The following is a 22704-nucleotide window of genomic DNA, read 5'->3' on the forward strand; positions in this document are numbered from 1 at the left end:
CCTTCCCTTCTCTCTCTTCTCTTTCCTTCCCTTCTCTCTCTTCTCTTTCCTTCCATATCCAGCCTCTCCATGCTGTGGTTAAAATATTCTGACTTTTTGAAGTGGACATCCTAACTACATTCGCAAAGCGCAGACGCGGCTCCTTTAACGGGGCCACTGCAGGAGGAGCTGTCCTATCAGCACCACGGCCGCCGCCCCGCGCGCCCCGCCTACCCCGCCGCCGCTGCGGGAGACTCAAGGGCAGAAAGGGCGGTGGAGAGTCCTGGCTGGGAACCTGCAGCCTGGCTAGTCAGTCCTCCAGACCTGGGAGGGACCACTGAATATAGTGCCCGCCTTCCCTCCCTTCATCCTGCCTCTGGCCCCGCAGATCTGAAAGAGCTGGCGCTTAAGCTCTCACCACATTCTGAGCTAGAGTAAAATATTTATAGGCCAAAAATACTTCCTGGCTCTGGGGTTTGCAGAGCATTGAGGAGCCAGTCGCCTCTGTTTGTCCTGATGGGGCCCGAGGCCAGAATGATTCAAGTCTGAAAAAAGGAGGTTGGGGGTGGAAGGGAGTCAGTGGGGTGGGGGGTGGGGAGGCCTGGATTGAGGCTGTAGGCTGAGCAGCAGAGCAGGGTTGTTTCAGGCCCAGACTGGTTCCACTGTGCCTCTAATGTTGGCTCTTCCATTTACTAGCTGTGTGATCACAAGCAAATTCATTAGCCTCTCTGTGCCTTGGTGTCCTTGCCTGTGACGTGGGAATGATAATATAATCCCACCAACTCACAGGGCAATTGCAGGTTAATCTAGGTGAAGAACTCAGAACAGTGCCTGGCATGCAGTTGGTAAATACAACTAAAAAGTGTTGGATTTAAAATAAAATAGCCTCAGTGTGAGGATGAGAGAATCGACAGCCGGGGTGTAGACTGGAAAAGGTGGAAGTACATGTTGGCTAGGGCTGCACACTGTGTTCAGGGACTGTGCCCCTTCTCCCTGGAAGCCACCGGCCTCTGGACTCGCCTGCCATCCATCAGACTATTCCAGTCTGTGTCTCAATTTGTCTCCTTCCCTTCAGAGAAGAAGGGCAGCTATTCTCCTTAATATAATTTTGGCCATTTCTTGGGCGTCTACTGTGTGCCAGCCACCATGCTGGGTATCTCATCTTTATTCTGTCATTGAATCTTTACAAAACTCTAAGACTCCTTTTTACGGATGAGGACTTTGGGCTCAGGGAAGTTAAAATAGCTTCTCTAAGGCCATATAGCAAGAAGTAGCAGATCTAGGATTTGAACCCAGGTCTTCCTGACTCAAAAGGCTTTACTCTTTCCACTACAAAATTTCCAACTGTCTAGTTGCCTACCGTATCTGTGGTCAGTGTTTGGGTGTTATCACATCCAGCACAGGCAGTGTTTTACCTGTTGATGCTATAGGTTTCTGATCAGAGCCTGGCAGGTGCTCTGATCCCCCTTTGCTTTGCTGGAAGCTCCAGAAGAGCCAGGCAGTTCAGCTTCCATCCCTGGGCATCTGGGATGGAGGGACACTTGAAAAAAAGGCTCTTTGTTCTTGTGATCATAATAGCAATACTTGTTGAATCATTACTATGTCCTAGGTACTGTTCTAAGCACTACATTCACTAATTTACTCTTCAAAGCAATGAAGAGGTAGGTCCTGGTCTCAGCCTCATGTTACAGATGAGGAAACTCAGAGTTTGTGGAATTTGCCCAAGGTCACATCATCAGCAAATGGTAGAGTCAAGCTTTGGACCCAGGCACTGTGGCTCCAGAGTTTATTCTCTTGCCACTAACTCCACAGAGTCTCTTCGAAGAGCAGAGTACGTTTTGGAGCACTGATAGACCTCCCAGACCTCAAACCAACCCCCAACCCTGCTGCTGCCTCTTCCTTGAAGCCTTCCTGGATTTTGCCTCATCGTCATCATCAGACTAACACACACACATCCCCATAGCACTTTGTTTTGCCTGTCTTGACACACAGCATATGTGCTTGTGATGACTGTGCATGTTTCCTCCTACCAGATTGTTGGCTCCTTGAGAGCAGAGCCTGGGGCTCAGCCACTGTGATTGCCACAGCATCTGGCAAAGCACTAGCATATGGGAGGTATTCAACCAAGGTGTGTATTGATGAATAAAGGGATCCTGGTGTGAATCCTTTCGAAAGTGCAATGAGCTTTGGTAATGGAAAGTACTAACTCCCTAATGGAACTTACTAAGGATCCCCGGAATGAGTGAACTAAGGGACACTTGAGACCCTCTTCTTGAATCTACCCACTGAGGTTAAGTGAAATTTCAGATCAGAGCACTTAGAAGGAGGAAGGGAGAGCATGTTTAGGAGTTGGGGATCTAGTAGGCTCCCCCAATACCATGTGTGCGTGCGCACACACGTATGCACATACACGTTCACATAAGAAAGAAATAGACTCCTTGCTAACACTCCCAGCTCCTAGCCTTCGGCCCATGAGCCTCCCCAGATATATTGTCAAGGTATCACAGAAGATGGTCAGTACTGACAGCCAAGCGCTTTGGCTCGAACAGGCCCTGTCCGAAAGCGACATAGATTGTCCTGCTTCTCTGGGACATTTTTGTCTGACAGTGAGAACCAGGAAATGGAGCCCATTACGCCTAACCCTGTTATATATTATGAAAGTGACTTTAATACTTCTTAATACCCCAAGAGGCTGAACGTTTTCTAGATACTACCTTATTCAGCCTGCTCAGGACGTGAAGAAATGGGGAGCAAGGAGGCAGAAAGGATTTCTCCTTATTTCACAGAAGGAGAAACTGAGCCCTAGAGCAAACACGGGAGTCTCCCAAATCATTCGGTCCATTAAGAATGCGGCTTGGATGCCATGGCCAGTAGATACCTGGTTGGGCCCCAGGAGAGATCATCTGGACAGAGGCCTCACCCTTGAGCTTTGGAAGCACCATTGTCCATGTGTCTCAGCTAAGACCCCACCCCCCATGAGCACTCTCTCCCCTTTTCCCCAGGCCTCCCATCTGCTAGACACTTGGAACTCCATAGTCTTCCTCTTCAATCGCACCTACCCCAGGTGTGCCACCTGCTACCAACTGGGCATATTAAGCATGTGGCCAGACTGGATTTGGCCCATTACCTCCCTCCCCACCCCCATTCATTGCCTATAGCCTCTTATGGGGCAGTGCCCTAGGACCATCTTGGCCCCTAGTACCACCCCAAAGGCAAACAGGATATGCAGGGTACAGGGAAAGCTGGCTGGATCTGAGGAATGCTGGAGAAAAAGGAGAAAAATGGAGGAGGAGGAGGAGAAGGAGGAGGAGGAGGAGGAGGCCTCCTCCAGAGCTGCCCATGACTGATTTTCTTTTCTGGTTTCCACTATATTTACCCCCCTTCCTCTCTTCTCCACAATCTCTGGAAGGCCCAGAGCTGTCAATCACAGCAAGGACGGTGTTGATATGGAGGCTGAGGAGTGCATCCTGAGGCCAGACGTGCATTTGGTGGCTATGGTCTAGGGACTCCATCCTTGGGCCTCAGGGTCCTGCTCCTCTGCTTTGGGATCACATCTCTCCTGCTTTCTAGCTCTGTTTCTTTGGCAGCTCACCTAACCTTCTCAGCCTTGTTTTCCTGACCTGGCAAATAGGGGTAATAAAAGCTACTTTAGAAGGTTGTTGTAAGGATTAGAAACCATGTCTCAATGAAAGAGAGATACTGATGCTGTCTGGGGAAGAGAGATATGCTGCTGTCCTCTTGAGATCTCTGTAAAGATACTTAGCACCTGTGGGTTCCCACTCTAAAGGCAAACCAGGAGGGCTCCTTTGTGCCCCCTTTCCTGCCAGGCTCAAAGAACATTGTGTTTGGAGATCCCTCCTCCATCACCCCAGAGGTGGTCTGATTCTCCCAGACTCCCACCTGGAATGGTGGTGGTCACCTCCTGTGCGTGGGCTCCTGGTCTAGGTGAGGGCTGTCCTCTGGGGAGGAGGAGAGAGCAGGGCCCCAGCTGCAGTGAAGAGGGAGGGGTGGGGCCTACCACAGGAATGTTTTTAAATCCTCTTCCCATCAAGCTTTTGAAAAAATGATGATCCAGTGAAAGCAGAAACTGCATCTGCTCTGTGAACAAGTGAAGCCAAAGCAGCTTCCTCGGCCTTAAGGCTCTCTTGGCTGAAGTCTGGCCAGTCCTAGATGTAGGGCCTGGGGGAGCCTGGGCCAAGGGGAGCTGGGGATGCTTTGAGGACAATGTAGGTGAGTTGGGTTCTTGGGGGGATCCCTGGGCACCACAGCGTGAATAGGGAAGCCGTTCCCAGGAGAGGTGCAGGCAGCACCAAGATGGGGTTCTCGGTTCTGTCACAGACATAGCTCCCAGAGGGGGTGGGCTGAGGTGCCTACATGGCCATGGTCCCCACACTGGGGTTTGATGGGGACTAGGCCTAAGGGGAGAGGCAGAAGTGGCCTGTGTGGTATTGTGCCAGTGGAGGGATGGACTGTGGGAATGCTGACGTCTCAGGGGTGTGGGCTGTAATGGGTCAGTGGTCTTAGGACCTTCTCATGGGTGGTCAGCTGATTAGTTCAGTTGGCCAGTGCTTGGCTCAGCTCTGTGCTGGAGGCCAAGGTCAGCAGCTCAGGGACCACACATACCTTTGATCAGGTCCATTTTTATCCCTCTGGTCCTGTTTGGCATTGTCACTGATGCATGTAGCTGACAACTAGTGGAATGGCTGGATACGAGAAGGATGACAAAGTAAATCCACTCTCGCCTCTACTGGGGAAGAATTCTCACTACTGTCTTGAGGCCAGGCTGAAGCATGGTGTTCCTTCTTATTGTAAAGATCCCCTATTTCTCCACCTGACCGCGGTTGCTAGATTTTATCCTAGTCTTACTTTGCAGACTGCTGTTAGTACCTGCTTGACACCCTCTGAGGTCTCTTTGTGAAAGTACTTCTCAGGCCCTCTTGTGGGGCTGTCCTTGGCATGTTGGGGCTGGGGACAGGGCAGGGTGCCCTGCATGGGAGACTGTGGGCAGGCAGACGGTGAGTTCGAGTGTCCTTTCAGTCTACAGCCTGGTAGGTGGGCACGAGATAGATGGGCAGGAAGCAGGAGTCAGGCAAGCCTTGGACGTGGTCCTGTAGGCCTGGGTGATGGGCAGCCCACTGGAGGAGTGGAGGCGAGCTGGTTGTGGGCACCTGACCACACATGCCTTTGCCTTCTCTGCTGGAGGAGATGGGGGCTACTTTAGTTCATCCAATAATGGCATCAAATCATTAAAGTACAAATTAGAGGAAAGGAGGAGTGGTCATAGCATTTCTCTTCCTAGTGGAAATTATTTCATCCATTAGCAGAGCAGTCCTCTAAGCCCTGACTCTCAGTCATTTCACACTGTAGTTCTATAAACCATCAATGTTTAGAGGTCTACATTGACTTCCCACAGTTTAGCCTGTAACTGGTCCTGGGCAATAGAGTCAAAGGTCAGACAAAGGTCGACAACAGCCATACACAATCCCGTGCAGTTGCTAACTGCTTTCTCTGCAATATGAAAGAGGACACTCCAGTGGTCTCAGATGGACCGGCCATACCGTGGTGGTCTTTTCTCTGCCCACATGTCTTTTGTTTCCATCTTTACCCAGTGCCAGTTTACCCTTAGAGAGTCAACTTGAGCATTTTCCTTGTACACCATCATTTGCCTACATTTTTCCTCCTTTCCCTGGGACCCATTTCTAGGTCTGGCGTCGTTCCCACAGCGGTGTCTGAGAGCCCTGTGGTGCTGTGCCAATACTGGATATTGTGCCTTTCCTAAAAGGTAGTAAAGTTGATAGCAAAAATGATAACATTTAATCTGCATCTCTTCGATTTTAAGGAGGCCTTTTGTTTTTGTTAGGTTTTGGCCAATTATATGTATCATTTTGTGAATTCCTTGTTCAAGTCTTTTGCTCTTTATTCTATGGAGTGTTTGCTTTCTCTTATTGATTTGCTAGAATTCCCTTGTCCCCCATATATGCTGCAAGTATTTTCATAGTATATTGATGGCTTGAATCTTTTCAAAAGGCTTTTGTGTCCATACAGAGATTTTCTTTTTTTTTTTAATGATTTTTTTATTATATTATGTTAGTCACCATACAGTACATCCCTGGTTTCCGATGTAAGGCTCGATGATTCATTAGTTGTGTATAACACCCAGTGCACCATGCAATACGTGCCCTCCTTACTACCCATCACCGGTCTATCCCATTCCCCCACCCCCCTCCCCTCTGAAGTCCTCAGTTTGTTTCTCATAGTCCATAGTCTCTCATGTTTCATTCCCCCTTCTGATTACCCCCCCTTTCTTTATCCCTCTCTTCCCCTCATACAGAGATTTTCATTTTTATGCACTGAAGTCTGTCAGTGTTTTCCTTTATAATTTCTGCCTCTGACGTGGGGCTTCTAAAGTCCTTTCCCACAACAGAATTATGGAAACATTTATGCGTGTGTTCTGCAAATTCTTCTATGGTTTCATTTTCTACATTTAACTCTTTCATCTGGAATTGATTGACTGTGTCTTTGTAAATGGCTTCAAATTCCCTTGGAAATGAAAGTGATTAATAGAGCAATTAATTCATTAATTAACTTGGTGGGGAGGAGAAGCTGGTAGAGGAGGAGAGGTTGAAGATACGGGAGAGGGATGGGATAATTAATGGATCAAGGTCTGGGAGGGAAGGGATTGAGTGCTGGTCCAGAGGGTGCATAGGGAATGGCTATGAGGAAGACTGTGAGCCAGTGCTCAGACCTCCAGTGACTGAGGGGTGGGGACAGTGGGGAGGGACCAGGAGAGGGAATCAATGAGGACCAGTGAATGGTATGAGCCAGGTGGCAGGAGCCCAGGGTGGAGGGAGGTTTACAAGTTTATTATTTGTGGGGATTGGGATTGGCTGCTCCACCTTTGGGCCAGTGGGATCTGGAAGATTATATTCCCCTGGACAGGTATCCTGGGTGCTTTTGTCAGATAAAGTGGCAGGTGGAAGGAATGTGCAGAGAAAAGGCTGAGGGCACAAGGGAGTTGGTTTACTGTGAACAGGGGATTATAGATTTAGGCTACAAGGAAAGGTCTGAGAGGGAGGGGCTGTGAGGAGAGTCTATCCCCGATCAGCGGAGGGGAGCAGAGGCAAAGAAAGTTAAATTGACTCCATTTGTACACAGCATCATTGTTCACAAAACTCTTTCACCTGTGTGTCTGCACATGCGCCTCACAGCTGTGTTTCAGAGCAGAGAGGTCATGGGGTTTGCCCAGAGTCAGGCAGGCAGGCACTGACTGAGTCAGGATGTGAAGCCAGGAGCCCCGATGCCCAGCCTGGATGCCGGTGCCTCCTGCCCTGACCCCAGCGTCATCTTTATACGCTCAGGGACGGAAGCTTGGGATGGTGCCTAAAGATCTTCTTTTCTCTCCTCTCTCTGCAGGACAGTAGTCCTCACTGCTGCCTTGCTAACCATGAATGGGATGGCCAACGTGAACTCTGCCAGCCGCCCCCACTATGCCTCCTCCATCCCTGTGCCTCGAGCGGCTTCCCAGACCAGGATTCATACACCGGGTGCTTCTCCCCAGCTGCGGCCACGCCAGGCCGGCCTGGCCCTGAGCCCCCAGCGCGCAGCCTCCCCAAGACTGGGCAAGGCAGGAGGCCCTTCCAGAAGCTCCTCTCCTAAGGCCTCCCGGGGGAGAGGCTCCCCCAAGGCTTCTGGGGCGGTGAGAGAGTCAGCTGAGGGTGGCGAAGGCCTTTCTAGCTCCCCATGGAGCAGTCCCAGGGCAGCCCCAAAAGCAGCCCCCTCCAGCTGGGCTGGGTCCAGAAGAGTTGGGGAGACACAAGGCACCCAGGGAAAGAAGAAGGTGGCTCAAGAAGGGATTCCAGTCCGCCAGACCCGGGGCAGGAGCCCATCCCGAACAAGCTCTCGTGGAGAAACTCAAATACCAGGGGCTCCTGAAGGTCGAAAACCTCCTAACTACCCAGGAAGGGATCAAAGAGATACAAACTACAAAAGTTCAGGGGTCCCAAGGTCTTTGGAGCCTGATGCGGGAGCAGTGTCAGGGGCTTCCTCCCCGGGGTGCAGCCCCGTGCAGAGCAAACGCCCCTCTCCCACCCCGGGGGCCATCAGCTTCACCTCCGGCCATCAGCAGAGTCAGCCAGTCACAGCCACAGTGGCCCCCTTCCAGTATAGGTGAGTTGGGGGAGCAGGTGGGGAGGGAAGCAGGGACGCATGGAGCTGGGACCCAGCAGCCAGCCAGAGGAGGGGGCCTCAGTCCATCAAGTACATATGCTTTTTAATAAAAATATCTTTACTAAAATGGCCACATTAAGTAAACCAAATTTTAATTATTAAGTGTCACACGGTTTAGAAATGCTGAAATGCAAATTAAGTACCTCCCTGGCCAGCCCGACTTCCTGGGCTTTTTCTCTGTGCTAGTGTGAGGAGAAACGCAGTTACATCTGGGGTTTGGAGAAGCTTGTACACCATTGCAGGGACACGGTGCGGGGGAGGGGTGTCTCTGCAGCAGCAGAGCGCCTGGAGGGTGGGGGTGGGGAACTGCTAGGAGCTTTCACTTGTACTAGAAGCCAACAGTGTGACTTGGTCTCTGAAAAGTTCCAGGCACTCTTACACCACAGTAATAGACATCCGGGGCCCAGGACCAGGAAGCCAATGTGGTCAGGCCTCTTTTAGAGATTCACAGTTAGGAACACCACATTTTAAAAGGGCATTGATGCCCAAAAACATATTTCAAGAAAGACAAACAGATTGGTGAAGGATCCAAAAAAGGCGTTAGAAGGATGATTAAAGGAGCTGAAGCAGTTTACTTTGGAGAAGGGAGGCTTAGAGAGGGTCTGAGTGCTGTTCTCAAATATTTGAAGAGCTGTCATGTCGTAAGATGAATGAGATTTACTTGGTGCGGCTCCAGAGTACTGAGTCGGCGTCATGGCGATTAGAAGTCAGTTTGAGACAGATTGGAAGCTCAGGAGGAAGAACTTTCCAGCACTGGAGAGGTTTGCAAATGACGGATAAGGCAGTGAGCTTCCTGTCATGGGAGGAATTCCAGCTGACACTGTGATCAAAGGAAGTTCTCACTTGGGTGATCCCTGCCTCTGGGAGCATCTCTTCTGCCCAAGGTACTGCCCACCCAGCGCGCCCATGTTCCTTTTCCGAAGGAGCTCCTCCCATCTGTCCCTCGTGACCTCCACTGAGTTCTCCAGCTGATGAGAGAACGCACGGAAGCACGCACGCAGGGCAGACCTGCCTTCGAATGGCCTTTTCCCAATCAGTACAGTGTTTCCCCGGTGATTCTTTGGCTTTCTTCTACCTGATTTCCTTCCGCCTGATGTCCTTCATTTTGAATTCAACCTTTGGGAAAAGTGTCTAGGCATTAAATTGTTTAAGATTTTACATTATCTATCCTACACGTCCCCTGGCAGATTTAGACTCTGACATTTTCCAAAGAGGTCAGAACTTCTTCCTTTGAACATTTCAATGCAACCTAAACAGAACCGTCTTTCCTTCACTCAGCAAACATTCACTGCATGTTTGCATTTATGCAGAAATGGAAATGCGTTGTACCAACGTCAGGGGGTGGTTTTCTTCACCATCCACCTCCTAGACCTTGCCTGTTTCAGGCCCTGGGTTAGGGTTGCAGGGAGGGTCATGGTTCGGGCAAGGGTGGATTAGGACGAAGGACACCCCTAGGTGCCACTGGCAGGTGGGTGGGAGCCCAGTACCCTTCGGGGCCTGGAGTGGCTGCCGTGGGTCACTCTGCCAAGGGCCAGGCTGGGCTACCCTTGCAAGTTGCAGAGCCAAGGAGGGGCCATCTGCTCCCTAGAAGGCACAGACATCCAGTTTTCATGGAAATCTCCTGCCCCCACCCCCGGCACCTTGGCCTTCTGCAAAGTTCCAGCTGCTCCCAGAAGCAGAGTTATCGTGCTCCCCTCCCTGTCTCCAGCCCGGTCCTGCCCGACCTGCTTCTCCAGGGAGCAGATCCGCCAGCCGTCTCCTTCCCTGCCCTATCCTCCATAGCCGTCTCCATCCACGGGGTCCAGTGCCCTCCCTCCCCAGGAAGTGTATCCCTGCCTCTTCTCTGACCCGCCACCGCCTCCCTCTGGTCACCCCTGCTGTCTGGACGCAGAGAAGGCATAAATGCCTCTCAATCCGTTCTCCAGATCCTCTGCTCTCGTACATCTGGTTCCCTCATATCTTCAAACTCATTCTCCTCTGCTGTCCTGGGAAAGAGCCCCCTACAGCTTCACTACCCTGGGGCTGCCTTTTTCCACCTGCCCAGTGTTCTCTTTTCCCAACAGTTCTCTCCTTCCCTCCTCCGGCTGGCCTTCGGTCAGACTTCGGTGAGGAGGGTACAGTCAGTGGTGTCAGGAGGGTAGGGTTATTGGTTTTCTTCTGTCTGGTTCAACCTCGAACCAACTTCCAGCATAGAGGAAACTGTCCATTCGGGCTGGAGGGTGAGGGGAGGCCTGGGGCCCTGGCTGAGTTTGGGGAGGTGGAGGCAGGCGGAGAGGAGAGTGTAGAACTGACTGAGATTAGAGACACGGAGGCTGCCTTCCTCAGTGCCCCGGGCCAGTGCACGCTTGCTCACCCTGGCCGCATGGTCATGACACCAACAAGCACGACAGCAAACTACTTGTATTTCTAACGCTAGTTCCTGCTCCCTGCTCTGAGTCAGGCGGTGCTTAGCTCTACGTAGATGATGCTATTCAGTGCCATGTGTACGTGACCTAGACTTCCCTCTCCCCAGTAGAATGTCCTGTTACTTCCTCACCAGTATGTTGCATCCCTCCAAAAACTCAGGTCTACATTCATTTCTTCCAAGAAATCAACCCAGTCCAGTTTTTCTTTGTCCCCCCGATACTCGAATATCAGGCTGGTGTTGAATTGACAGTAGTACATGCTGAGCGACCCCATCAGACCAAGCACTCCCCAGGGCAAAATGAGGTCTCCTGCTTTGTCCGAGTACCCCCCACCCTGCTCTATCGCAAGCCCCCTGCTCGGGGGGCCTGCAGACACACAAGAGCTCAACCCTGCCTGTGTGGCTTAGAGCCAGGCAGGAGCGGCAAACACCTCACACCAGCCGGGACTGTCAGACTGATCTGGACCTGGGAGGTCACCTCTTCTAGCCCACAATGGAAGTGAGACCAGGAGGATTGCTCTGCATTACACAGTGAGTTAACAGCAGAGCTGAGCCTAGAGTCCCAGCCATCTGGGTTGGAAAAAAGGAAAAACTGGAGAGAGGAAGACAGATCTCAGTAGCACTGGAGACTCCCAGGGTCGCCCGGCCCAGCCCCCGGCCCCAGGACCAGACGTCACCTTTCCCTCCCGACTGCACAGCTCTCCCCTCCCCCTCCTGCCAAGCTGCCAAAGGGTCCATTTAGCTGGAGACAGCGGGCGGACGGGTGGGCGGGCCAGCTCTGAGAGCCCAGGGTAATTGCCTATAATAAAAGCTCCCACAGCCTTTGTTCCTGGGAGCGATTGTACGGTTGGGGTTGTGCTCAGAAGTCTGCGTGCACTTGGGAGCTGGTGCCCGGAGACCTCACCCTTCCTTCCTGCTGCCACACTGGCCCAGCACGGACTTTTCCTCCCGGGAGTCGCTGTGACCTCAGCTGAGCCTACCCCTCCTTCTTCCCTGACCTCCTCGCTGTCTGGACTGTGAGCAAGCCCAAGGAGGCCTGCGTGCCCCCTAAGCTCGCGTAGGGAGTCAGTGACCTCCGCTGTAGAGGGAGCTCTTCCCTTTGCGTACGAACATGGCTGTAATCCAGGCCCAGCCTGAGGGCAGGGACCACGGCAGGACCCAAGGCCCGGAGTGACTCTGGGTTCCTCTGTCCTGTGGGCCATCTGTGTTTGTGGGAACGGTTGGAACACCAAAGGGTGACTGGCATCAGGCATCCCAGTGCCCTCGCGAGTTCCCCCGTAGCCCCTGCCACTGGCCTCACTTTGCCCAAGTCCTGCTTTGTGCTGAATGCACACATGTATGCATGCTTGCCAGGGAAGGCTCAGCCCAGAGGGGTGCAGAGGGGAGAAGAACCGAGCTCCAAGGGACTTCCCTTAGTCCCTTGGAGAAGCTTCGAGGCCAGGACAACCTCTTCGATGATTGACCACCCCTTCTCTGTCCCACAGGCTTCAGACGGACCAGGAACCTGGCCCCCTCCCTCAGGCTGGCTGGGTCCTTGATGGCTACTCTGGCTGCCCTGGTGGGACTGAGGAGAGCTTCTCCTGTGCAGGTGAGTGTTCTGGGGGAGAGACTTCCTCCTGGGGTGGGGAGGCCACCGGACTAGAAGTCTCCTTACTGCCCCTGGGGAAGAAGTGTCCTGGCTAAACAGGTCCGTCTCTTCACAATGAAACACCAGCCTGTGAATTGCACTTCGAGTTTTTGCCATGCTTGGCTCAACCCAGGGTTGGTCCATCAAATCCAGGAGCACGTCCAAGTCCGGAGAGGAAAGGGCCAGTGGGTGTCCTGTTAATCCAGAGCTCAGATCTGGGAGTCACCGAGGCCATGACAAAAAAGTCCCAAGCTGGGAGATTGAGAACCAAGAGCCTGGTTCCACGCAAAGCCCAGATGAACAGTGGAGGTGCTGGGAACCGGCGAGGCAGCCCAGAGCCATTTGGCTAATGCCTGACACCTGCTGCCTGTCCCTGGACCACTCCCACACCTGTCACCTTCCCTGCGGCACCCTCTGGTCACAACATATCATCTGATCCTTGTCATACTGGTGACTGAGCCTCAGGGCCAGAACGTGAGGCTTACCAAGAAGAGCGCCGACGCTGGGACACAGTGATACTCTGTAGGGCAGGGACCTGCCTGTCCCCAGCGCATCCTCAGGCCCTGTCTGGCCCACAGCAGATGCTCAGCAGGTGTCTGTGAGTGAGTGACTGGTGAGCGGCTGCGTGAATGCTTGTGTGCCATAGATAGGGGCCTAGACGGGTCAGATTCTAAACTCTTAGCGGGGTTTAGGCGTGTGTCTGGATTTTCTTGCAACATTAAAAAATCCCTAGAGGATGACTGTGGTATACACGAGAGGTACCGAGACTCCACACTGCAGGGCACTGGCTCTGTCTATCCTTTAGTTTCCAGAGAGGGCTTGTCTCAGGAAAAGGATGAGCTCCCTTTTGGCAAACCTGAGATTGTCCAAAGGTTTTGTCTTAGCTTCATTTCAGTGCTGGGCTCCGGTGGGCAAAGCTGGGGCGTACTACACAGCCTGACCCTGATGTCATCGGACCCCAGTGGAATGCCGTTCCTGCCTTCTTCTTCCCCTCCTGTGCTTGGGTGTTCCTGTAGGCTGGGGGCCGGGCCCTTTTGAGCCTTCTCCCGGCCAGCCTGGGCCCCAGCAGTGGTCTTGGGTCCATGGTGACCTTGAAGACAGAGCAGCAACACTCACTCTATGGCGAGCCTGGTAGAGGAGGCTTATGGGGGGGATAGAGCGTGGGCTTCTAGAAAGTAAGCCATTGCCTCCCACAATAAGTACACCCACAGAGGAACCAGGGCATGGTGGGGGACAAAGGAAACCAAATATCACTGGCACTGAAAACCCATCAGAATTAGAATGTGGTCACCAGGAAACTATGTGGAGCTCTATTTTTACATTTGCAGTGTTGTTAGCGTAATGGCTTCCTTATGCGCATGCCACATTGTTGGAGTCGAGCGATCTCCACCTACCCAGGCACTCGTTCATAATCATTATCCGATGAGTTGGTGAGAGGACGTTTACTTTGAGCGTCTGCTGCAGACTGGCTTTAGGAATCCCCCAGGCTCGTCAGCTGGAAGACCATCCTTACCAGCCAGCTCGGAGCGTGTCTGAGAGATCCCAGGTTGGGCTCCTCCGTGAGGTGAAGTGCCGGTGGCCCTTTGGAGGTGATGAGAGAAGGGAGAAGCCCTTGCTTCCTCCAAGGCTCCTGGGGGAAGAGGAGCAAGGTTCGCTGCACTGGCTCTGCTCTGGCACTACCTCGTCATCATGGCGATCCGTGTTGGCCAAGGATACGCCGAGCATTTTGATGGGTTGGATGGCACGAGAGATTTGGGGTCTGCCCGTGCTTTGTAGGGGTGCCTGCACTCTGAGCCTGGGGGAAATAGAGAGGAGAAGAGAGACAATGGAAGGCTTGCATTTTATGCCCTGCTCCCCTACCTCTCAACTTCACTCGGAGCGTGACATGACTCATTCGTCCATTTCTTCTCATTCGATCAACAAACCATCCATGAGTGTTTGCCTTATGCCACTGTGCTCAACACTAAGGTAAAAGATGAGTGAGGGACACATGGCTGGCTCAGGCAGTAGAGCATGCTACTCTTGGGATCATGAGTTCAAGCCCCACATTAAGCATGGAGCCTACTTTAAAAAGAATTAATTAATTAATTAAAATGGCATTTATATTAAAAAAAAAAAAACCCAAAGAGATGAGTAAGACTCTGACCTGTTTTCAAGGAATTCGTAGTCCACAGATTCACTCCAGCGAGCCTGACCCAGTGGATCGGTTGGCAGTGACCTGCCCTTGTCGGAGCTGATAGGACGGCCCAGTCAGTCCTGCCCGCACGAGGCCCTGCAGCATGAGGAGGACACTGGCACCATGCCCCCCAATTTATAGAAGGATATTTGGGTGCCTTGGAGAAGAGAATACCCTATATTGGTGTCATTCACAGAACCCAGCACAGTTATTGGCCATGTGAGTCCCATAGCAGTTTGTAGACGACAAGGGGCAGGTGTGCTTTCGTTTGTAGCTCAGACATCCTTCCTTCTTGTTTGCGACCCCGTCTTGCTCCCCAGGACCTAGCACAGTGCCCGCTGATGAGTGTTTGGTGAAATGGTGAATTGAGTGAGTGAGTAAGGAACCAAGGTCCGTGGTTGTGGAGTCATTGATCCTCTGTGGGCCTCCTTCTTGCTGGGTGACGAGGAGCAACCAGGCTTTCTTCTGTTCTCTTCCCAATATCCAGGCATCTGGGGGGACAGGGGCCTTGAGGGGAGCAGGGAAGACTAAGACCTTTCTCAGCCTTGTACTTACTTATTCTGCCTGGGGATGGAGTCCAAATGAGGTGGGATAAGCTTTGTAGAGCAGGAAGAGAATTTCCCATGATAACTTGCTACCACACAGCGGTCTTGGGATTTGGCCTTCCTACGTCCCCGAGGTGTTCTGCACCCAGCCCCTGGGTGTTTGTGTGTGCACCCTGACGCACTCTCGGCTTGCTTGGCTGTGCTGGTGAGGGCCCCGTGCTGGTCCCATCTGCCAGCACTCCCCTTGGTTGCCATCAGTGCAAAAGCAGAGCATCGGTCACCATCAGATCTTAATTTGGAAAGCCAAGGGAAGCCAGTGCTGACATTTCTGTGTGCCCACATGTGTGAGGCCGTGTGCAGGAGGACTGGGAAAGGTCGCCCCAAGGTTGACACGGATTCCTTAATTACTTCCACTTTGTGGCATGTTTGAATGAGCGCTAAGTGGACACATAATGAAGGGACCTTCTCTCATCGTAACACGTGTCACTGGGGAACACGCCAGAGCCTCCTCCCTGCCTTGCTTCTCACACAAGCGTTGGTATATATAGAACGGGAGGGCAGGGTAGCTTTTGGCCTCATGCTGGAGTTGTTTTTCCTCCTTCATTCTTCTCCCTTGTTGAGCTGACTCCATCTTTAAGCCAGAATTCAGTTTTTCGTGTTTTGTGGATTTGGGAGCGGGGATAGAGTCCCCCTTCTGAGAAAACTTGCAAACCTGGTGCGCCTTCCGCGGGGGCAGGAGAGAAGTCTGGTCACTGCACTGTCTGGGAGAGGCATCTGTCGTGGGCTCTTTGGAGGCTGCAACACAGCGGTGCAAGACCCCTGTGCTCTTCTGGGAGCTTCAGGCCAAATCCAAGTATCCCAGGGCGACCGATGACTTGGAAAATCAAAGAACACAGGAAGTTAAAGCTCTAATGAACGTTGCACGTCACTCACATGTGGCCTCGTTTTCCACGGGGAGAGATGCGGCTTGAGAGAAACAGACTTGTTCACGACTGCCTGGTTCGTTAGCAGGTGAATTGAAGCCAGGACCCCTGCCTTCTGATGTCCCCAACACTAAAATGACCAAGCAGTAACAATGACTAGCATTTATTGAGCACCTGCTAGGTGCAGGGCACAGGGCTAGATGCTTCCCCTGAAGTCCTCATAAGCATCGTATGAAGCCCTTTGCAGGTGGTGCTGTTACTCTGTGGCCTAGATGAGGAAACTCCAGCTCAGAGAAGTTTCATGATCTAGCTTGTCCGGGGACACACAACTAGGGGGCTGTGCCAGGATTTGAATCCAGGCTTGTTAAAAAGTCCAGCCTTCCAGTGCTGCTCCCCTGCCTTCCGCTGCTGCCAGCTCGTGCTGTGTCATTGGCACACTGTCTCCCTTAACCTCCGCCAAATGGTGGGGGAGGGAACAGGGTCAGTGAGCCACAGGCCTGCTGACATCTCCCTCAACGTGAGTAAGCCGTGGGATGTCACTGACTTCTCTGTCATCCCTAACCTGTGTCATTTCATGCTGGGTTCACACCACGGTGTTCCCTGCCCTCTGGGGACTTTCAGGCTGAGCTGAGCCTGATATCCCAGCCATCCGTGGAGAGAGGACGTGCAGACAATTGACTAGAAAACATAGACCAAGTTCAGGGGCAGATGGTATTAGCTCTGCTGTCGGGGCTCAGGCAGCTCCGTGCCGCTGTGGGCCAGAGGTGGCTCGGGAGTTCGGGGGTCTCTGGAGGCCCTGTTTGGATAAACAGGGTGGCTGCCTGGGACCAGGTAGAGTTCTAGGAGCTGGGAGGCGAGGTGATAATAATACTGTGGAGCAGTGGCTAACACTTGCTGTGGCTTCCTCTGAATCAGGCACTGCCAATAAGCACGTTCAGTCCTTCTAACAACCGTTTGAGAGTCGGAACAACTCCCTAGCTTCGTATCACAGCTTTACCACTTGTGAGCTGTGCAGCCTTGGGTAAATGATTTCATCTCTCTGTGCCTCCGTGATGATGACAGAAGCTTCTTCCTAGGGTTTCGTGAAGACCAGATACACTAATGTAAGTAAAGTGCTTGGAGGAGCAGTGATACAGAGTAACTGCTTAATGTGTGCTATTGTTCGCTACTGAGGAGAGTGCTGTTGCTAACATTCCCACTTTACAGATGAGGAAAGGCTATGCGATGTGCCCAGGGTGGTCCGGCCAGGATTGGAACCCAGGCAGCTGGCCTTCAGAGGTCATGCTGTTAGCCATACAGGGCATGACTTCACTGGAGGGGAACATGTCCCAAGTCCTGGGGGTGCCCCCCGGGAGGCGAGGAGGGGCAGTGGCATGACCAGCAGGACAGAGCCTGGCTCTAGGAGGGGCCTGTGAAGGAAGAGGCCAGAGAAGTGAGGTCATCTGAGGTACCCTGCTGGAGGAGTTTGGAATAGAAACTAGAGGGATCTGGATTCTATTTCTTAGGAGGAGGAAGGGGGAGGGAGGAGACTGAGTGACTTCTCCTCAAGACAGCATTTGGCTGGGAATGAGATTAATCTCCAAGCCGTGAATTTGACCCAGTGGGAGCCATTTTAGTGGAATGTCAAAAGTAGTGGCGGGGGGGGGGGGGGGNTGTGGGGGGCTGGGCATCCTGTCCCCCCCCCCCACCATGCTGCTCCCTCCTGAGATTGCTTCCACTCTGGAAGGTGTGTGAACAGTTCCGTATGACCTGAGTACTCAAAACACAATCCAGAGGTCTGACAAGGCCTAGCTTCCCTGCTTCCTGCTCCACCCAAGAAAACCAGGGCCTTTGTACTACCCAACTCCAGAGGAAATTCATATCCATTCACCACATTTTTATTAAGTACTTATAATGTGCCAGGCACTGCTCTAGACACTTGGGGTCCATCTGTGGACAGAACAGGCAAAGACCTGTGCCCTTGTGGAGCCGATGTGGCCGGTCTAGAACAGTGCAGGGTACAGCCTGTGCAGCTAGGTAGGATCTGGAGAAGCCCCAAGTCTGGAATATGCCTCCCATCCGAAAGAGCAGGGCAAGCTCTGGCTTCATGACACCCCGTAAGAATATAAACAACAGCAGTCTGCGGACCACCCCCTTTCACCCCAAGTCTTCAGTACTAGGAAAGACGGGTAGAAGAAGAAGGTGATGAACTTTCCTAGAGAATTGCCCTCATACCCTGTACCTGTCTGACCTCGACACAGCTTCCTCCCGGCAGGTTTCTAGAGATTCAGCTCTCCCCACTGAGAGGAGCTGCTTTAGTTCTTCCTGGGAAGCTCTGGCCTCTTGTGTAGTTCTCTGTGGGCCCGTGGGAAGGTCCTGAGGATAAGGATACGCACTGGGAGTACACCTGGTTACTAGGAATCCCTCCAGATCCGACTACCCCTTACAACTTCAGAGTGTTATCCAGGGGGCTCTGGGGCTGCCAGAAATTTCTGCCATGGAAGGAGGAAGGAACCTGAACTAGTTGCTAAACATTCACCGCTGTCCGTCCATGACCAATGGAGAGAAACTTCCATAACCAATCCAGAGAAACCCCATTTCAGTGATGCCCTAAAGACTTGGTTTCACCGGTCTTTGTCCCATCCCTTGAGGCAAAAGTTGGCCAATCCTCTTCACAATTTCCGAGAAACGGGGTCTCTCTGGGAAGGCCCGAGGCAGGTGGAGAGCCTGCAGGCAGCTTCATCTCAAGGAGCACAGGCTCCAAGCTAGGCTTTCTCGTCCCTCTCTCTGGCACCGCTGAATGGGAAAAACCGGAACACAGTGTTACCCCCCCTTCCCTGTACTCCCCCTATCCCCTTGATAAGAGGATTAGGGTCCCCCACTGAGAGACTTCCCCCCCCACAATAAGGCTGCCCAGCAGGCTTACACGGAAGGAGCTCTGGGGAGAGGCAGTTGAAGAGGGAGAGCAACACAGACACAATAACCAGGAAGATTAAGTGCTGAGAATTACCCCCAGTCATCATATTCCTCGTCCTGAGTCCTTTAAGAGGCGGAAGGAATCAAAACCCCGCCTTCGTGTGGCTCAGGGGCTGTGGGAGTCCTCTGCTTCAGAGAGAGCTGACGGTAATTAAAGGGTCAGGGCAGAGGGAGGGTCAGCGAGCGTGGGGTCATCCAAGCCCTGGGGGGGAAGGGGGGGAGGACCGAGAAGGGGTTAGTCTTAGTCATCCCTTCTTTCAAGAAAATCATTCCACCTCCACAGAGGGCTGGAGAAGCCGATGAGTGTGTTCCGTGGTGAGAATGATCGAGGTCACATAGATAAGAGAACTTCCGAGCAGGAGGAGAGCTCAGCCCCATCAGAAGTGGAGGGAGAGCTGCTCTCGTGTTCACGTAAAGACTGGCACCGTCCAGGGGCAGGAGCTTGACCCCGTACGCTCGCTGCATCCTTCCTGCCTGGGAATCTGGGTTTCCATGGAGGCAGGAGGAAGCACAGAGGTGGTAAGCAACTTGTGATGAAATCAGGCTGGGAGAAAGGCAAAGTTCTCATCCTGCTTTGAAACTCCCACCCATCACACGATGACTATTCTTAACATTTGCAGAGCAGTTTTTATATACTAAGTAATTGCCAGTGATTATTCTATTAAACTTCAATGAAATATGAATCCATGGCATTCCTGTGTTAAGTGTAATGTCTCTTTAAAAAACCTAACAAAAACTCTCATAAAGCACAGAGGTGCCCACGGAGAGAATGGGTATAGCCAGGATACGGGAGCGTCTTTCTCTCTGGAGTAGTGAGGACGGCCCCAGCTCGTTCTGGGTCAGGTGGGTAAAGGTTTCTCCCTACTCTTGCGGTTGTTTTTAACTTTTTAGCATCAAGGACCTCTTTCAGAACCCGGTGAGCATTATGACGTGCCTCCCCAGACAAACGGACTGCTCACAACACAAGACTTCTGTTTGGTGGTTGGTTTCACGGACCCTCTCAAACAGTTTGTGGACACTGATTAGGGAGTTCTGCTCCTCAGCCGTAACATCACAGCGTTGGCCAGACGGCCTCGGGTCTGGACCTTTTGTCTCTTCTCATCAGGTTTTGGGTTTCCTTGGCCCACAGTGAGGTAATAGGATTTCTTGCAAATGGGTCGGTTCTGCTCTAAAGCAGAATGTTGAGGATTAGCTTTGAGGGTCCACTTCGTGTTGATTCGATGACCTTAAAACAATCCACTCTGCACGGACAGGTCGGATTTGATTCCGGGTTTGCCCGTATAATAGGATACGTGCACACAGGCAGTTTGCGTGTCTCCAGCCAACACACGGGCACAGCTGCACGCACACAGTCTACCCTCCTCTTCCTCCCCTCGCACAGGCCTGTGGTTGCCATGACAACGGATCTGGGCTGGTCCTAATCTAAGGGCAATGGACCTGGGTGTTGCAGAGCTCATCTGGAGCCCAGTGTGCAGTGAACACCCCAACGGATGTGTGGGACAGTTGCCATGGCAACATACAAGCCAAACACATGTGGGAAACGTCTAAGGCTTCTTATCCTGGTCTCTTTATTAGTGCAAGGAGCACAGGGATCTAATTTTAAGTGAGTGCAATTTCGGAGTCATCTAGATCAGGTGTTTTCCTTCAGCCTTTCCCTGCTGAAGGCCGTGAGCACAGGGAGCCGAGGTTCTCCACCCTGTACTTCCACCTAAGTTCTTATGTGATCAATGAGAACACGTTTCGTTACAGGAGAATGGAGGCATTCTCTTAAGGCCACATAGCAAGTCGAGAAGAGAACTGGGACCTCCAAGACTTGAGACGAGAGAAGTCCTGAAGGGGTCCTGCACTGGCTGGTACTGCCGGGTCCACTGGAAGTGACCAGGCCCCAGGACAAAAGGGCATGAGGCTGAGCTTTCAAAGGACTGGTGGCGCTGTAGATCACCAATGGAGTAATCCTCCGTCCTTGTCCCCACGGCCAGGATTCTGCAGTCCGGTTTTAATGTGACTGCACTCCTAGACCCCCATGCAGACCTCAGGTGCAGTGGGCACCTGGGTTACAGGGAGCAGGGGTGGGGTTAGGCCTGGACCAGAGGACAGGTAGGAAGCATGAGAGGGCAAGGTGGAGCCAGAGCCGTGAAGGCCTTGAGTGCTGCGCAGAGTCCGCACTGGCCTCTATGCCCCCAGGTGTCAGACTTAGAGAGCCCTGTCCTGCACCTGTAGCTGGACATGCGGGGCTTTGGGCTCGGGTCTTGTTTCCTTGTATGATAAAAGGTGACTTGCCTTTCTGGCATCTACGCTCTGCCCTGCCCATTTCACCAGATGGTAGGCTCATCCCTGCTCCATCTCTGTCCTGTGGGCCTAGAAGCTCAGGGGAGCTACATCCAGGCTGCTGTGAGTGCCGAGGAATGTGGGTTGTCGTTTAGAATTTCTCAGCATTTCTACCCTCCTAGAAGCGCTCCCTGAGACAGTTAGGCCAGAGGGTAGACGAAGGCCTATGATCCCTGGCTTCACTCCCAGCCTTTGGTTTGCTGAGCCTGATTTTCTCCCAACAGGCAGGCAAATGGCAAGTCTCTTCTGAGCCTTCACTGCTGACCTTGTGGCCCAGAAGAAAAATTCCCAGCCCCTGGACTTGGGGGCCTTCTGGGACCAGAGAGGCTGAGCCAGGGCCTTGCAGAATCCATATTTCTACCAATGCCTTGGCGAAGCAAAATAGTGACTGGGCTGGGAGAAAACACGTGGATCAATCTGGGAAGACTTCCTGAATGAGGCCCTTGGAGGTGTGAGGAAGCTGGAGCACCCATATTGGACCACGGTGTCCATTGGCCCCTTTTCTTCTGTGGATGGCAGTGAAGGGTGGGGCTCAAGTTCCAGTTGAGACTGTCACATATCCCAGGGAACCTGGGCTCTGAGGATGCCTTGCCCACTCTTGCCACTGTCTCCCAGAAGTGTGGCAAAACTCTCCCACACCTCCGAGTGGAGCAGAGATAGGGATGTCAGGGGGAGAGGGTCTCAGTTATGATATGTCCCCAGGTCATTCCCCCGAAAAACTGGAGCTTCCCTTGAAGGGGCAAAGAGAGGGTCTGCTGGCCTCCTTGTGGCCCAGGGCTGCAGAGAAGGAAGCAGAGATGTTGCTGGGACATCATCCCAGAGCCTGGTTCCCATTCCAGCACACCAGCTGCAGTGTCTCTCGCCACGGGGTATTGAGAGGTCACTGCTGTTTACAGTCCCCCACACATCTGTTCTGAGTCACGCATTCATTCATTTACTTGGTCGTCATTCACCAAATATTTCTGAGAGCCCACTGTGTGCAAAGAGCTATGATGGGTTTTGAGAAAAAATTCATAATCAGTAGACCAACCAAAGATGGATCCTTGGGAAACACAAATGGGTGAATGAAAAATGTTGGCTCTGAATGTTCAGAGATTATTGAAGTGGCTACAGTGAACCGTGTGAGGAGAGTCAGGGAGGGTGTCCTAGGGGAGGGCCATTTGGCCTTAGGAAGGGTCAAGGAGAGCAGAAGACTCCAGTCCTTTCTCTAAAACCAGCTCCTCCTCGGGTCTTCACTATCTTGATTGATGGCAAGTCCAGTCTTAGAGTTTTCCAGGCCCAAATCCTTGGGATAATGCTCAATTTCTCTCAAGCCCACATACCCACACCTGGTCTATCAGCAAATTCTAATGGCTTCAAAATATAGCTAGAGTCTGACCACTTTGCACCACTACCAAAGTCACTACCCACTTCCAAGCCACCATCCTCTCTCACCTTGGTTGTTGTGAGTCTTCTGCCCATGAGCCTAGCATGGCCACCAAAGTGACCCTTTCAAGGGAAAAGCTGGGTCCTGTCACTCGTCTGCTCCGAACCTGCCAGTG

At 52.4% G+C, this 22704-nt stretch overlaps 1 protein-coding gene across 4 annotated transcripts in view; it reads left to right on the forward strand.

The window, feature by feature from the left end:
- NAV1 (neuron navigator 1) overlaps positions 1–22704 on the forward strand; it is a 246049-nt gene that overhangs the window by 63152 nt on the left and 160193 nt on the right. For all 4 annotated transcript variants that reach the window (XM_040636446.1, XM_040636447.1, XM_040636448.1 and 1 more), the window contains exons 2-3: positions 7393–8145; positions 12094–12197. In XM_040636446.1, coding sequence (XP_040492380.1) covers positions 7424–8145; positions 12094–12197 — 826 coding nt within the window. In that variant the 5' untranslated portion in view covers positions 7393–7423. The remainder of the gene's footprint in view (positions 1–7392; positions 8146–12093; positions 12198–22704) is intronic.

Source organism: Ursus maritimus, unplaced genomic scaffold (genome assembly GCF_017311325.1).
Source record: "Ursus maritimus isolate PB19 unplaced genomic scaffold, ASM1731132v1 scaffold_2, whole genome shotgun sequence".
Classification (NCBI taxonomy): Eukaryota; Metazoa; Chordata; class Mammalia; order Carnivora; family Ursidae; genus Ursus; species Ursus maritimus.